Below are 16,198 nucleotides of genomic sequence, written 5' to 3'. Positions count from 1 at the left end.
ACCCCACGGACTGCAACATGCCAGGCTTCCCTGTCCTTTACTGTTCCCCAGAGTTTGCTCAAATTCATGTTCAATGAATAGTCAAGTTCATAGTCAGTGATGCCATCCAACCATCTCAGCCTCTGTCCCCCTCTTCTCCTTCTGTCCTCAATCCTCCCCAGCATCAGGGTCTTCTTTGAATGAGTCAGCTCTTCATATCAGGAGGCCAAAGTGTTGGAGCTTCATCTTCAGCATCAGTCCTTCCAGTGAATATTCAGGATTGATTTCCTTTAGGTTTCCTTTAGGTTTTGATCTTGTTGCAGTGTAAGCATGATTAGGTAACATTTGCTTAGTTTTGTTTTTATTTCTATTGCCTTGGGAGGCTGACCTAAGAAAACACTGATACAATTTATGTTAGAGAATGTTTTGCCTATGCATTCTTCTAGGCCTTTATGGTGTCATGTCTTATGCTTACATTTTTAAGCCATTTTGAGTTTATTTTTGTGCATGGTGTGAAGTATGTTCCAACTGCATTGATTTAATGTGATTGTCCAACTTCCCCATCATCATTTGTTGAAGAGACCAACTTTTTCTCAGTGTATATTATTGCCTCCATTGTCATAGATAAATTGACCATGGACAGAGGAGCCTGGCGGGCCACAGTCCATGGGGTTGCAAAGAGTCACACATGACTAAGCAACTAACACTACTAATCGACCATAGGTGTGTGGGTTTCTTTCTGGGCTGTCTACTCTGTTCCATTGATTCATATGCCTGATTATGTACCAGTACCACACTGTTTTGATAACTGTAGCTTTGTAGTATTGTTTGACGTCTTGGAGAGTTTTATCTCCTGTTTCCCTCCACCCCCCCAGATTGCTCTGGCAAATATGGATCTCTTTTTTTTTAATTAATTTCTTTTAAATGGAGGCTAATTACTTTACAATATGATAGTGGTTTTTGCCATACACTGACATGAATCAGTCATGGGTGTACATGTGTTCCCCATCCTGAACCCCCCCTCACCTCCCTCCCCATCCCATCCATCCCTCAAGGTCATCCCAGTGCACCAGACCTGAGCGCCCTGTCTCATGCATTGAACCTGGACTGGTGATCTATTTCACATATGGTAATATACATGTTTCAATGCTATTCTCTCAGATTATCCCACCCTTACAAATACGGATCTCTTATGGCTCCATGTAAATTTTTGGATTATTTGTTCTAGTTCTGTGAAAAATGTCATGGGTAATTTGATTGGGATCACATTAAACCTATGGATTGCTTTGGGTAGTACTGCCATTTTAACAACATTAATTCTTCCAACCCAAGAGCATGGGATATCTTTCCATTTCATTGAATCCTGTTTTATTTCCTTCATTAATGTTTTATAGTTCTCAGTATGTCAGTCTTTCAGTTCCTTGGTCAGGTTTGTTCCTAGTTTGTGTTTTTTTTTTTTCAGTGCAATTTTATTGGCACCTGTTCTTTAAGTGTTTTCTTTAAATGGAGGTTGATCTGCCCTGAACAATAAAATAATGTATTTATTATATCACAAATAGCTAAGCTGGACTTGTCATGTGGCTCTACTCTTAAAAATGAAATCCCCAATAGTGTGTCAAATCATAAAGAAAAAAATCTCATAATCCCTTAAGCCATTATTAACATCCAGTCAATGAATCTACCAAATACAAGGACTATTTCATTATGACTAAAGTGCTTGAAGGTAACAGCTTTTCCACCCAAGAAACTTCCTAACGAAAAAGGCATCACTTGATGGGGTCTTTGAAGGCTCCCCAGCTACTTCATGCAGACATTTTTCTCACTAAAAGATGGTGCAAATCCTGGTGATCTCTTACAGTTCAGATTAAATTAGAAATCCTTCTATCACAGATACCCATGAGTTTCCAGGTTTTCATGTGGTCCTTTGCCTCCCTACCCATGCTAGAAACATCACATGAAGAAGAAACTGCCCATGTTAAAAATCACTGTCCATGTCACATTGTTCACTCTATCTACCACTCCTCACCCCATTCTACTATGTACATAGTTCCACTATGCCTTGAAGCTTGCCCAACCAGAACTTTCCAGAACCTGCAGCCCATATTATTCCTAAAAGTCTAGGAATACACTGCAAACTCTCCAGCCTGTAATCATCTTCTACTTTGTTCTCTAATTTCTCAGAAGCCTCATTTCAACTATATTAGAATCTGCTTAAAACTCAAGACCATGTGTGACATCTTTCTATATGAGTTTTAATACCAGTTGTATAATAAAGACTCCACTAATAATCAAGTAACTGATTAATGAGCATAATAAAGAATACACCGATTCAGAATCCAGTACCACAGATTGATACTGTGGGTGCCAATAATCTAGGAATAAGTATAATTACCAATACTGCTAATTCTTAGCTAACCAGCCAAGTATTACAGAAAAATAAAGAAGGAAAGATACTGAAGTATGTTAGATTTTCCAAAGCCACAATAACCAGGACCTTCCTAAGAAGTCCATGAATTAAAATAATAATTTTTCACTTCTCCCAAGAAAGGAAATGTTACATCCCAAAACCTTCCCTCCCGCAAAGCACTGTCTAATTACTATGAGTTTCTTGGTTTCTAATGGTAGAATTCATTCAACACACTAAGATAGCAAAAAGGTAAGTGCTGTAATTTTACCATGGGGGCAAAAGGACAGCAGAAAGGTCAAGGCAAGGGGCCCACCAGAGAGGTACCTGTCCACCAGTGTACCAAGGGACACTTCTAAGATGGCAGCTATGAATACTTCAGCACCTTTACCTTCACCATCATCTCCCCAGACACACAACCCAATCAAATTCTTGACAGCCCAACCATTCAACTAGTCTGGGCTTTAAGAAGCAGGACAGGAGCATCAGTTCAGTTCAATTCAGTCGCTCAGTCGTGTCCAACTCTTCGCGACCCCATGGACTGCAGCACGCCAGGCCTCCCTGTCCATCACCAATTCCCGGAGTCTACCCAAACTCATGTCCATTGAGTCGGTGATACCATCCAACCATCTCCTCCTCTGTCATCCCCTTCTCCTCCTGCCTTCAATCTTTCCCAGCATCAGAAACTATCAAAAGTTGAATTAAGACCTCCTTACAGGAGCTTCCTGGTCGCTCAATGGTTAGGATTCTACTGCCATGGCCTGGGTTCATTTCTGGTCAGGGAACTAAGATCCTGCAAGCCATGTGGTGCATTCAAAAAAAAAAAAGAAAGAAAAAAACATAGAGAAGACCCCCTCAACATTTCTTAAAAAACTACCATTATCTAAGTACTAAATAGTACATACCAGGAACTACCCTCAGTGCTAAAGATACGTGAGGATAAGAAAGCTGGGGTGTCAGCACTCTCCATTCTCTGGATCATCTCATCATGCATAACAGGCAGGTTGGTCAGGTACTGAAATAGGTATAGCAGTTGGGAAAGTGGGCAGTAAGTAAAGCCTGTGATCTCTCTCTCTCCCTCTTCCACACACACAAGGTATTGCTGTTATCAATCTGCTTTGCTCCCCTCTATGATGGTCAACAATTAATAGAGAGTATGCATTTCCACCCTGTAAATCCCATAGAATATTTATTGGTGCCATCCATCTCACGGACTCTCAAACAGCTTTGATAAGAAGCCCACACTTGACCAGTCTGTTCAGGCACACCCACGCAGAGAGCTGCTCCATCAGGCATTCTGTCCTTCCCAGGAAGTAATACATAAAGGAATGAAGTTTTTTTTAACCTCTGCAAAATGTAAAGAAGAGCAAACTGGGGCTGAAAGTTTTAAATGACTACTTCTGACTGTAATTCAATTTCAGAAAAAACTCTTCCCCACCAAATAATTAGTAGTTCTTCATTCATTCACTGAATCACAATATACTTCACCTGTTTCCTGCTAATTATTCTCATGGCACCCAGGCATGTTTAGAGTAAGGATGCACATTTAGAGTATCTTTTCACAGAAGCAAGAGTTGGATTACAGCAAGGATTTTACCGTTCATTTTAAAGCCAATCTTTTGATTAATAGACTCCTGATAAACCAGTTACTCTGTGGATAGGCCCAGGTGAGCCCACAATGAGATTTATCTTCATGGATTAGGCCTGACCTATAAGAACCAGCTCAGGGGTCCCTACTGCTATTTCAGCCCTAAGTTACAAAAATTCATCCCTTTACTATCAATAGAACCTAGCTCAGAGGGTAATAACTAGGAGATGTATTACTCTTGGAATACAAGCACTCCTGAGACTTTGATTATAATGTCCACAGCTGAAGGCACTATTTCACAATTGAGATTACTATTTTCCAGATGAAAAAAACTCTGAGCTGTGGAATAATGCCTTCAGCTACATACATTGTAATCACACTCAGCAGTTCTTGTATCCCAAGAGCAATACAGGTTACCAGTAGTTAGGCTGGTGAGCTGATTTAGGGAACGGAAAGAAGTTGGAGGAGAAAACATAGATAACCCTAATTTCATATTTGCTTTATCTGGGGGACTTTGGCGTAAGAGTTCAACATGTACAAAAACTATATCAACTTCACTAAAAAGAAAAAAATACATTTAAAAAAGTAATTATTTTTCACCTAACAAACCAGCAAACTTGGTTTTTTGGGAAGTTCAGAGTGGGTTTTTTTGGGAAATATTAACTGTTGGCCAGAATATAAAGAGATGTAATGTCTCAGTCAGTTGCTATAATGTCTATGCTCAGTCGTGTCCGACTTTGCAACCCCATGGACTGTAGCCCACCATGCTCCTTTGTCCATGAGCTTTTTCAGGCAAAAAACTGTAGTGGGTTGCCATTTCCTCTTCCAGGGGATCTTTCCAACCCAGGGATCGAACCCACATCACCTGCTTGGCAGGTGTATTCCTTACCACTGAGCCACCTGGGAAGCTGTATATTGATTTCTCAAAGTACGGAAGCATAAAGTTGTACAGTATTCCTAGAAACAATTTAGCAAGAGTTTGGAAAACCTATATCATGCTCATATCCTCTGCCACATTAATCCCCTCCAAGAATCTACCCTGACAAAACAACCAGAGGTGAACAAAGACTTATTAACAGCCTGCTTATTACCATTATTTTCAATGGGTAAAACTTGGAAATAACCTAAAGGGGGAAATAGTATAATAAATTGTGAGAAATCCATACACTGGAATATTATGCAGCCTTTAAATTGAGTCATAATGGCTAAGGAGAAATGCTAATTCACGTTGTATTCTACACCTTTTGTTAAGCAATTTATCCAAGGGCATTCAAATAGTTCCTACATCAATATTTAACAGACACTCTCTCAGAGTTAACTAATTGGACTTCAGCTCAGGTTTTTGTTTTTGAGTTATAAGGCCAATGAAGTATTGATATAATATTAAATGACTGCAAATAAAGTCTGTACCCTAAATAAACGCTGACATTATGTCGGTACATTCTGCATGAATTTAAAAGGAAAAATGCACTTTTGCATACGTTTAGTGAATTTTCCCTGACTCTTCATAATGCTCTTTTGCAAATGGAAAAGATGAATATTCATTAAGGCTCTCTGAATATATTACAGTTTAAATAGTTTGGTTTTAATATTTATAATACATCACGAAACATAATTTTTCCATTACAAGAAATGGATACAGTGTCAAAAGAGGGCCACTGAAGAAACATAAAATTCTACTACTTAACCTAATATTAAAAATTGGAAAACAATATTTGAAAGTACTTCCACCCCTCAAAACAGTTAACTGTTCTTTAAAAAAAAAAAAAAAAACTTTCAGTTTGTGGGGTTGGTGAATTTAGAGTGAAAAATGAGGAAGAAAGAAACTACAAGCTGGTCTGTAGTGTCCTGTGCTAACTTGCTTCATTCATGTCCAACTCTTTGAAACCCAATGGCTGTTGCCTGCCAGTCTCCTCTGTTCATGGGATTCTCCAGGCAAGAATACTAGAGTGGGTTGCCGCATCTTTTTCCAGGGGATCTCCCTAACCCAGGGATCGAACCCACATCTCTTTTGTCTATTGCACTGGCAGGTGAGTTCTTAACCACTAGCATCCACAAGCATGCAAAAAGCTAAGGACCAAAAGGTGAAACTCCTACTCAAAGTAAAGGATCTGATTTCCTCCCTTCTGAGAATACCACTTCAGCTAAGTCCAGCTGACAACCCCCAAGAAATATTTTTTTCTACCAACCCCAGGAATGCTGGCATCAGCACTTCTTGAGTCACAGATGCTGTGCAAAGCAGCACACAAGAATTTGCTCACTTATTTCTCATTATAAACTTATGAGGCAACTAGATCCACTAACCCTACCTCACAGATGAAGAAACTGAGGCTCATACAGCCAATAAGTGGTAGAAACTGGAGTTGATCTCTAAAACACTCCACTTCCCCCCCCTCATTCTCATTGCCCAACTGAATAATTATAGTTTAATTCCTGAACAGAGTTTCCAAAATTAACTACTCTCTGGCTTGAGGAATATCTTCTTGATTAGGCTAAACAATATAAACCTAAAAGGTAAAATACAGATTAAAAACAAAAAATAAACAAGAGTCTGTTCTAGGGCACTTAAAAGGTAAAGAAAGGAAATATATTTACTTTTACATTCAACAAGCCTTCACTGAGCACCTATTATGTGCCAAGGACTGTTCTAGGCCCCAGGGAAACAGTAGGTAAAACAGAAAAAAGTAGCTGTCCTCAAGAATTTTTCATCAGAATAATAGGAGATATATATAAGCAAATTATGTGGTGTACTGGAAGGAGATAAAGCTATTGAGAAAAGTGGGGTGTGTGGCATGCAGTGAGGAAAAGATTTTCAAACAGAATGGTCAAGGAAGCACTCAATAAGAAAAAAATATGACAAGGATGCTCACAAAAATCAAAACAGATGAGCCACATGATTCAAATCCAACAGAAAACTGTTGAAAATACTGGAAACTAATCTTCACTGTGTTTCTGCCATCCATCTACCACTCCAAACAACAAAAGAAGTGATCATTTCTTATGATGGTTACATATACCATTTCTAAACTTTAATCACCAAGGCTTACAACCTTATTTTCCTACGGACAAAATTACCCTGGGTCCTGCTTTGCCTCCTGAAATTTCCATCTTTCTTACCAGAAAGCAGCATCAGTACAAATCCCCTGCTTTTGACGACTATGACTTCTTTGATAAACTACCCATGTGTGTGGGGAGGGACAGAAAGATGGAGGAAGCAAATGGGGAAATGAGTTTTCCCCTCTTCAGATTAATGTATACGAGGTATACATCTGACACTTCATCAGCACGCCCGGCTGGGGCCCCAGCAGGCGGACACTGGCTGAGCGTGTATTCTGCCAGCTACCAGGCTGCCTAGGATGAATTGGCAATGTGCCATTTATCAGAAATGCCCAGTGTGTCTGGGAGAGGGAACACAACTACATTTAGCACTGCCAAGGAAAACTAGATACTTCCGGCTAGGAATTAATCTCCTCCTTGAGAAAGTAGTTAGCATTACCTTGAAGCTTGCCTATGGCATTTAAATCACACTAGGTCATGCATTTACTGAAACTCATACTGCCCCAACCACGGCCTTCATTTATATCTTACTAACATATGACTGCCTCTCAGATTGAGGGTCTATACTTTCCCCACACGTTCTATTGTTGTGTTGAACATAAAACTGTGATATCAAGTGTAATCCTGTCATTTAGACATAAACCACATTGATTCTGATTTTACCAACTTTTCCACACTTGAACATATGTGTTGCCTCAACTTTCCTCTTCAAAGAATCAACAAAACACTTAAACCAATGTGACTGCATGACTACTCACAAGCAAGTTAAGGGAACTTCCTTGAATATGGACTGTGATAATTTCTTCATTTTGTCACCGTATTTTGTCAGCAGCTGATATGGAATTTTCAATAGCGCACCTGTGTACTTCAGTTGTGTCTGACTCTCTATAACTCTATGGACTGCAGCCCTCCAGGCTCCTCTGTCCATGGGATTCTCCAGGCAAGAACACTGGAGTGGGTTGCCATGCCCTACTCCAGGGGATCTTCCCAGCCCAGGGTTTGAACGCATGTCCCTTATGTCTCCTACATTGGCAGGTGGGTTCTTTACAACTGAATGGGATTTGCTCCATTACATGGACTTTGAGGCTAATCACGATTATAAGATGCACTAGACAGCAAAACCAAAAATACTTCAGATAGATGGTCTTAATTAGACACCCATTATAGCATACAGGATCACATCATCACTCTAGCCTTGCAACTAAAGGAATCTGTCACTTCCCACCAATGATTATCCCTTCCATCAATATTATTTACTGAATGTCTCCTATATGCAAGGTATTGTGCTAGGAACAGTGAGGAGCAGAATGTCAGATCAGACAGGAATTCTGCCCTCAAGGAACGTGCAGTCTAGCAGGGGGATATCAGGCATAAACACAAAGAACTAAAACAAAGGTGGGCCTTGATAAATGCTAAGAGTCAGAAGGAAGATCAACTTACAGGTCTAAGATGGGGGCAAAGGGGATTAACATGGCCAGGAGAGAGGATGAGAGTGAAGCATGTTCTACTGGTGGCTCAGACAGTAAAAACGCCTCCTGCAATGCAGGAGACTTGGTTTCGACCCCAGGGAATGGCTACCCAGGCCAGAATTCTTGCCTGGAGAATTCCAAGGACAGAGGAGCCTGGTGGGCTACAGTCCATGGGGTTGCAAAGAGTCAGACATGAATGAGCAACTAACAACTCTCATGTTCTACTGTGCAATGCACTTCCAGTAACATAAGGCTTATTTTGAAGACAAGAAAAAGGGGGATAGAAAGGAAAAAGAAAAAGTTCCAATAGATATACATTAATACTCCTTCAGCATCATTCTCTACCAAGTCTGTTAGGTATAACTGGCATAATTTAGATATAATCCAATCCAAGAAACATAGACTAACCTGAATGACTCTGCAAAGGGCACAAAAAGACAGGTAAAGTCATGAAAGCATACTGAGTCACATACTGAAATAAGTGACACAGCAGAGAAACCTGAGCATGCTGCCGGACAACGAGGAAATCAAGACGGGGCTCTGCTGGGCAGATCTCCTCTGGCTGCTCCTGCACATGACACACCAGAAGGTGGGGGACAGAGGACATGGGCAAACAGCCTGCAAGTGGTTTTCCTTAGACAACAATTAGGAAGCAAGGAAGCCTCTGGAGAAAAGATATGATGAGGGTGACATTCTAAACCTTCACTGTCTAGTAGTAAATGGTTAGTCACCTTCTGGCTTTGGTGCCACATGTGATTTTTACTCTGGCTAATATTTGAGGCTTGCTAGGTGCCGGGTACTATTGTAAGTTTGCTTTTTATGCTATTTTAGCATTTTCTCTAGTCTTGCTCCTAAACCCTATAAGTACTTGCAGGGTAAATAAGCTGATAAGGGACTCTCTGATGAGAATGTTATTCTCCTTGGTTTTGTATCTTATTTCCAAATATCTTAGGTCACCTGACATGTGTTTTATCAATGAATCAATCCGTTTCTAGTCTGAGTACATAACTACCAGTATTAGACACATCACTTTGTGGCAGTGTTGTTTTAATTAGGATGATTTACTTGGCAATAAAAATACAGGATTATCTACTTACATGTAAGAATAATATTGTAGTGGCCCCCAAAGCACTTTTGTTTAAAAAAAATAAAATCACTGATTGTGAGGAATTTTCTTCTTTCCTTAAAAAGTAAATGCTTACAGTAAAATAAGCTTTTAATAAAATTTCTCAAGAAGGAAAAGTAACTTTGAACTTGGGGATGGGATGGGGAAAGTGCTAAATTGCATCATTTAACTGAACCTTTAAAAATAAGTCCCAAATTTTCCTGGGAAGATATATTTTGATTTAAAGATCATAGTCAATTTTGAAGTCATAAAATATCCTCAAAGAAACTTTTCAGGGATAATTCTCCAGTATGTTCTGAATCTTTGTGATTCTGAAACTAGAAACAGTGAATTTCAATGCTGAATTCCAGAGACTGTTTAATAGGTTGTTTCATCTTGCAGTTTGCCAATGAGCTAATAAAATCTAAGAAACTAAGCAACATGCTTAAATGTATATAGCTACCTGACGACAAAAGCAGGATTAGAGGTTAGACCTAAATCAGATCTTTCTACATTACTGAATGATTTCCAAATATCTCACATAATTTATTATCAATGTATAAAACTATAAGGCACTGACATATCATTTGCATCACCATCAGTAAAAGGTATTTCAAAATCTATTCCTATACCATAAAACCCCAGCACTAATGCAAAAGCAACCTGTATAGACCTCTAGGCTGTGCCAAAGGTTAAAGTTGAAAAGTAATGTGCCCTGGAAAACAAAATTCTAGTAAGCATCATGGTTAAAAATAAAAGTCTATATTACTTTTTTTTTTAAAGGAATGTAGGAGCCCATGCTGCTAACAAATGCATAAATATTTATGCCTTGTGCTAACCTGTTGGTGTAGAGAATGTGCTGGAGCTGAAAATAATAACCATTGTCAATGATTCTAGAAGAGAAGGATCCAAGCAAGAATCACCAATGAATATGGAATCCAAAGGAAATTTTCGGTGAGAAGAAACATGCTTGGATGGCCTCAAAGTGTCCCCCTGCCAAAGGCTTATTGACTGTAAGCGAAGAGTTCTAACTATGTGGAGAAACTGGCCAATGCCTTGTCTGGGTGAAAAAAATTAACATCATAATGATGGGCAGATGGACATACCATCACCTGCCCATGGCATGACCTGAAAGGATACAACATCACCAATGTCACATTCTGGGCTGGAATGCAAAACCCAAAGCTCACTGTAAGGAAACATCAGACATACCAGACATTGTAATATGAGGAACATTCCTTTAAGAAATGGGGTGGGGATGCCACATAGTCTTCAAAACTGTCAGTGTCATAAAAGGCAAACACAGACTGGGGAGAGTTTCCAGATTAAAGGATAATTCAGTACAATACATGACCCCAGACTGGATCCTCTACTGAAGGAGGGAAAATACTGTAGAGGACATTATAGGGACAATTGATAAAAATGAAATACAGATGGCAGAGCAGATAAAAGACTTCTTTCATGCATAAATTTAATGAAGTTACCTGTGATAACAAGAGGCCATGATATATATAATCTACTCTCAAAGAGTTCAAAACATTTTATGTGAGTGTATATACATATTCACGGGGAGAGAAAACAAACAGTACAGCAAATAGGCAAGAGTTAATACTTAAACCCAGGCAAAGGATCGGCTGGCACTGTATGTATTTGTCTTATTCTTGCACCTTTCCTGTAAGTTTGAAATTATTTTCAAATAAGTTTTTTTTTTAAAAAAACTTAGAACCATTTTCATTTCTTTCAAGGGAAAAGTTCAGACAGAGTTAAGTTTACAAAAATATTCCAACTTAGGTTGAGGGGGAGGATCTGGTAAAAACCAGCACGCCGGAAATCAAAAATTTCAGTGTTAAATCTGTGCTAATATTAAATGTAGGTTTAAGTTCAAATCTAGAACAATAAACTCAATAAATTTAGACGTCCCTCGTTGGTGGTGAGACGGAGCAAACCTAACCAACCGCAGACAGAGCCCGGGGACACTCACCAGGCTGGCGGTGAGCGAGGGCGCCGACTGGCCCAGGGCCTGGCTGCGCATGCGCACGAGGTTGGACGTCTCCGCAGAGGTTGCCCAGGCTTGCCCCGCAGCCGGGTTTGGAAGGAGATACCTGCCTGTCGGGGAAAAAAGAAGGCAGTATGAGTAGTGGGCAGAAAGGCAGTGCTTCTGTAGAAATCCTTATATACCATTTCAGCCGTCCATTACAATTATATTGTACAGCAGCCGGAAGCAGATTGCTTCAAGTCGGGAGATCCAGTTTTAAGTTTAGACCCGAAGTCACCACATAAACCCAGGTAATCTCTTCATCTCCACAATTTGTAGGGCAAGGCGAAGGGTCTTGTTACTATGTTGAGGAGTTGAGAATATATATATACACACACACACACAAAGCACCCTCAGCATTGTAGAAATAAACATGTGCATTGAGAAATGTACTTTTAAAACATCTAATATGGAAAGTGAGCTAGGAATGCACTAGAAAAGTGTCTACGAAGATCACGACCGACAGAAGGAGGAGTTGGGAGCCTTTCAAGGTGAAATGGGGCTGGTGCCCTTTTCTCCCAGCTTCTCTGTCTCGGGAGCTACTGGTGTTCATCCAGCTGTGTCCACAGGACAGATGATGGTACCCATTTGCATAAAGCAGGCCATTAATGTCATCGTAGGCTCACTGAGCAATCTACATCAGCCTTAAACTCGCATATATATGTGTATGTCTTTAAAAGTCAAACAGCTAAACCAACTCACATTGTGTTACTTCTTCAGTACACAGATTAGACAAGTTATCAACACATAAGATATACACCTTCATGTTAGGATGGGCATGAATATTCATATAGTAATGAAGCTCAGTAAAAATAGAGACCGTGTTTGATATTTTGCTGTAGCACAGTAATTGGTCATTGCAGGTACTCATTAAATATTTGTTGAATGATGAAAGAACAAGTGGGCACTTCTTTCCCAAAAAACACATGAAGACAATGAAAAGACAGTAACCAATCCATAGATTTTCCTCTACAGGCCGCATGTGTGGGGCCTCCAGCTTTATCCCTCCAAGATTCGTGAGGACTGTGGCCCGTGTGCCTGGTGACCCTGCAGCAGAAGGGACATTGTGCCGATTCTCTCCAGCAAGTGCGTTCCTTATAAAAGAAATCCCATAGCTTTCCTTAGGCACGCACTTCACAAGCACCCACTGGTTAATAACTATTGATATATAACAATTGAAATATGTATTAATATATTGAAATATATTAACTATTGAAATAAATTGAAATATATTAACATATTAAATGGGCTTCCCAGGTGGTACAGTGGTGAAGAATCCACCTGCCAAAGCAGGAGACGCAGGTTCGATCCCTGGGTCAGGAAGATCCTCTGCAGGAGGAAATGGCAACCCACTCCAGTATTCTTGCCTGAAAAATTCCAGGGACAGAGGATCCTGGTGGGCTTCAACCCATGGGGTCGCAAAGAGTAGGTCACAGCTGAGCATGCATGCACATACCATATTAAATGTGAAAATTCATATTTTATGGCAAGACGATAGTTTTTTACATACAAAAATGCTGACTGCCCATTCTGACTCCCCAAACTAATTCCATCACTTATTCATGACCTTCTCCAAGCCTCAGGTTCCTCAGCTGTAAAATAGGGGTAAACTTACAGGGTGGTGCTAGAAATTAAAAAAAGAAAATATATCATATAGTGAACATTCAATAAATATAAACTTAAAAAAATAAACACAAAGAGCTATGCAATACATGAGGGATGGCAAGGTGAGCAAGAAATAAAATTTTGTTAAGCCACTGGAACAAATAATTAAATTAGGAAGCATTTACATAATGTTTATTATCCTGTCATAGGTTAGATTTTAGATGTTGTTATTCCTAGTCTCATCCTAGGAATCATATGAATGTTACAAATTGGAGGGTCCGATAGCAGAACACATGGGATATTTTATTCCTGCCTGGACCCCCATTAGTGTTAATAGGGAAAAGAGGACAACAGATGGATTTAAGGCAGTCATTAGAAGGCATCAACATTGTGCCATAGTTGGTAGTGATTACATCAAACTTTATACAAATTTTCTTTCTGATGACTACCAAGAGCCTCTGAAAAGTGTGTTGCTGCTGTATTCATGCATCATTTGCTGCCTACGATTTAAGAAAATTAGCATCTGTCAATGCATTATTCAGCTGCACAGGGTGGAAATTAATGGATAATACCATTCCCACTCTGTTGTAGGAGAGGTGAGCTTGCCTAGCAATCTGGCTGCTCTGTTTGAATGCTGCATCAAGCTTGTTGTTACAACTGGAACTTTGATCAGCTTTGTGTTTTTTGTAAACACACTGCTAAAATTCCAATATGCTTACTAAAACCTTTATTAGCTACTGTCTACTGACATAACTAAAAATTTAGAGGCAATAAAGAGAGGTCCATTTTAAAGCTGAAATCTGTTGGCCAGACTGAAACAAGAATTTGTCAAGCTTCAACCACAGAGGTGTGGGTTATTGGAATGGACTTTTTATACTGGTTATTTTCACTGTTTTGGTCACAGGGTCTTTACTCAACAGAGAGTAGAAAGATCTGCAACCTTTTAAGGTTATGTACAAAAATAAGTACATTACTAAGACTCAGATTGTAACTTGGTTCCATCTAGGTTACATATGGTCTTTTTCTTGGCATGAGTTTTCCTTTGTTTTCAAAGGAAATTTCTGAATTTCAAAAAAAAAAACCAAAAAACAAAAAACAAGAAGCAAGACCTCCATAAACACATGTCCTCAAACATGAGATGTATGCTTTCAAAGATGTATGCTTGAAGTATCCCTCTGAAAAGAAAAAAAAAAAAAAAAGAAGAAGTATCCCTCTGAAGTCGGAAAATATCAGGTCAGCAACAAATTCAGCAGAATGTCTATATAAAGAATTAAATATAGCCTCTGGAGACCTACTTTGGCATCAGAGAATAATGGTACCTGCCTAGATTTAAAAGCTTCCAGTAAGTTCTGTATCACCTGAAATGCAATACAGATTTAGCAGTCAGGCCATGGTCTTACATTTTGGGTTACTTCTCTTGACTACAAATAGGACAGTAAAGGGAAAATAGACCTAGGAACTCTATATAACAAAGCAGTCTTGAGAAATGGCTTCTGGTGCTCAGTTATACATAAGAATGCTGGCAAAGTTTGATTATCCCTCTAAGATAGCCACCAGGAGGAAAGGGAAGCTCAGGTGGCCCGGGTGTTGCTCTCGAGGGTTTTGGTGAGGGGCGGGGGAGCCACAGAAGGGAGGAAAGGAGGATGCGGCGAGCATTACAGAGGCAAGAGCTGGGACCCAAAGAACAGTGGGGAGCTGGCGCTGTGCTGGTGCCACAGGCACGCAGATGGGGCCACAGGCTCACATCTCTCATCCGTCAGCTTTCGTCTGGGGCTGTCACCAGGCTGCTGCTGACCTGAGCATCTACTAAAGTCCACAGCAGCCCCCAGAAAGTTCACATCTGCCACTTCACCGTCCCACTGCCTACTGAGACCGCCCTTGCTAATTCCACTTTTGGGTATATACACAAAAAGTGAAAGCCAGGACCCAAAACAGATGTTTGTAGCCCATGTTCAAAGCAGCATTATTCACATTAGCTCAAAGGTGAAAACGACCCTAGTGTCTGTGGATGGATGAATGGATGAATGGATGGATAGATAACCAAATGTGGCATATACAAACAATGGATTATGACTCAGCCTTTGAAAGGAGAGAAACTGACACATTCTCCAACATGGAGGAAGCTTAAGGCATGCTAAGTAAAATAGGCCAGATACAAAAGAACACATATTGTAACATATCATATGATTCCACTTATTGGAGGTCCCTGGAATAGTCAAATTCATTGAGATACAAAGTTTAACACTGGTTACTGGAGGGCTGGCGGGGTGGGTGGTGCAGCAGAGGGGAATGAGACAGTATTGTTTAATGAGTACAGAGTTTCAATTTGATGAAAAACTGCTGGAGATGGATAGTGGTGATTGTTGCACAACAATACAAAAGTACTTAATAATGCCACTGAACTGTATACTTAATATACTATAAAGTCCGAAAGGTTAAAATAACAAATTTTGTTATGTATATTTTCATACACATACACACCCTCTCTTGCCTAGCTAAAACTATCATACCTTATATAGGAAGACATGAGGGAGTCCTTGTGTTGTCCAAAAGAAGGTATCTACAGTGAACGCCATCAGCACCTGCTTTCACAAATTATACTGTTTTTCAAGACCTCTCCAAACTTTCAAAATGGAGAGCGCTTAAAGACCGTGCTAAGACACTGGCAGTACCTGGACAGAGTCCATGAGTCAGCAGCCATCACCCTACAGTGCACTCCATCATCATCATCAAGATATTCCTCTTTTATGCCCCATTGCTCAGCCCTAAACATCGGTTCCTGCATCATAGTGACTGCCGTGCTCATAGGCAATTACAGGCTCCCTTTATTCATCTTCAGCTGGGCTGCTGCAACACAGAGACACGGTCTCTTTCATCTTCCCTCTCACATGGGTGACTGACTTCCAATTTCTTGTCCCCACTGCAAAAGAATAACTATACCTAGACAGCATTGACA

General features: G+C 40.0%; 1 protein-coding gene across 3 annotated transcripts in view; it reads right to left on the bottom strand.

Annotated features, from left to right (window-relative positions):
* MAST4 (microtubule associated serine/threonine kinase family member 4) overlaps positions 1 to 16,198 on the bottom strand; it is a 605,067-nt gene that overhangs the window by 396,616 nt on the left and 192,253 nt on the right. For all 3 annotated transcript variants that reach the window (XM_065905692.1, XM_065905694.1, XM_065905693.1), the window contains exon 3: positions 11,584 to 11,708. In XM_065905692.1, the coding sequence (XP_065761764.1) occupies positions 11,584 to 11,708 (125 nt within the window). The remainder of the gene's footprint in view (positions 1 to 11,583; positions 11,709 to 16,198) is intronic.

The sequence above is a fragment of the Muntiacus reevesi genome, chromosome 14 (genome assembly GCF_963930625.1).
Source record: "Muntiacus reevesi chromosome 14, mMunRee1.1, whole genome shotgun sequence".
Lineage (NCBI taxonomy): Eukaryota > Metazoa > Chordata > Mammalia > Artiodactyla > Cervidae > Muntiacus > Muntiacus reevesi.
This window is presented reverse-complemented; position numbering and strand designations above follow the sequence as displayed.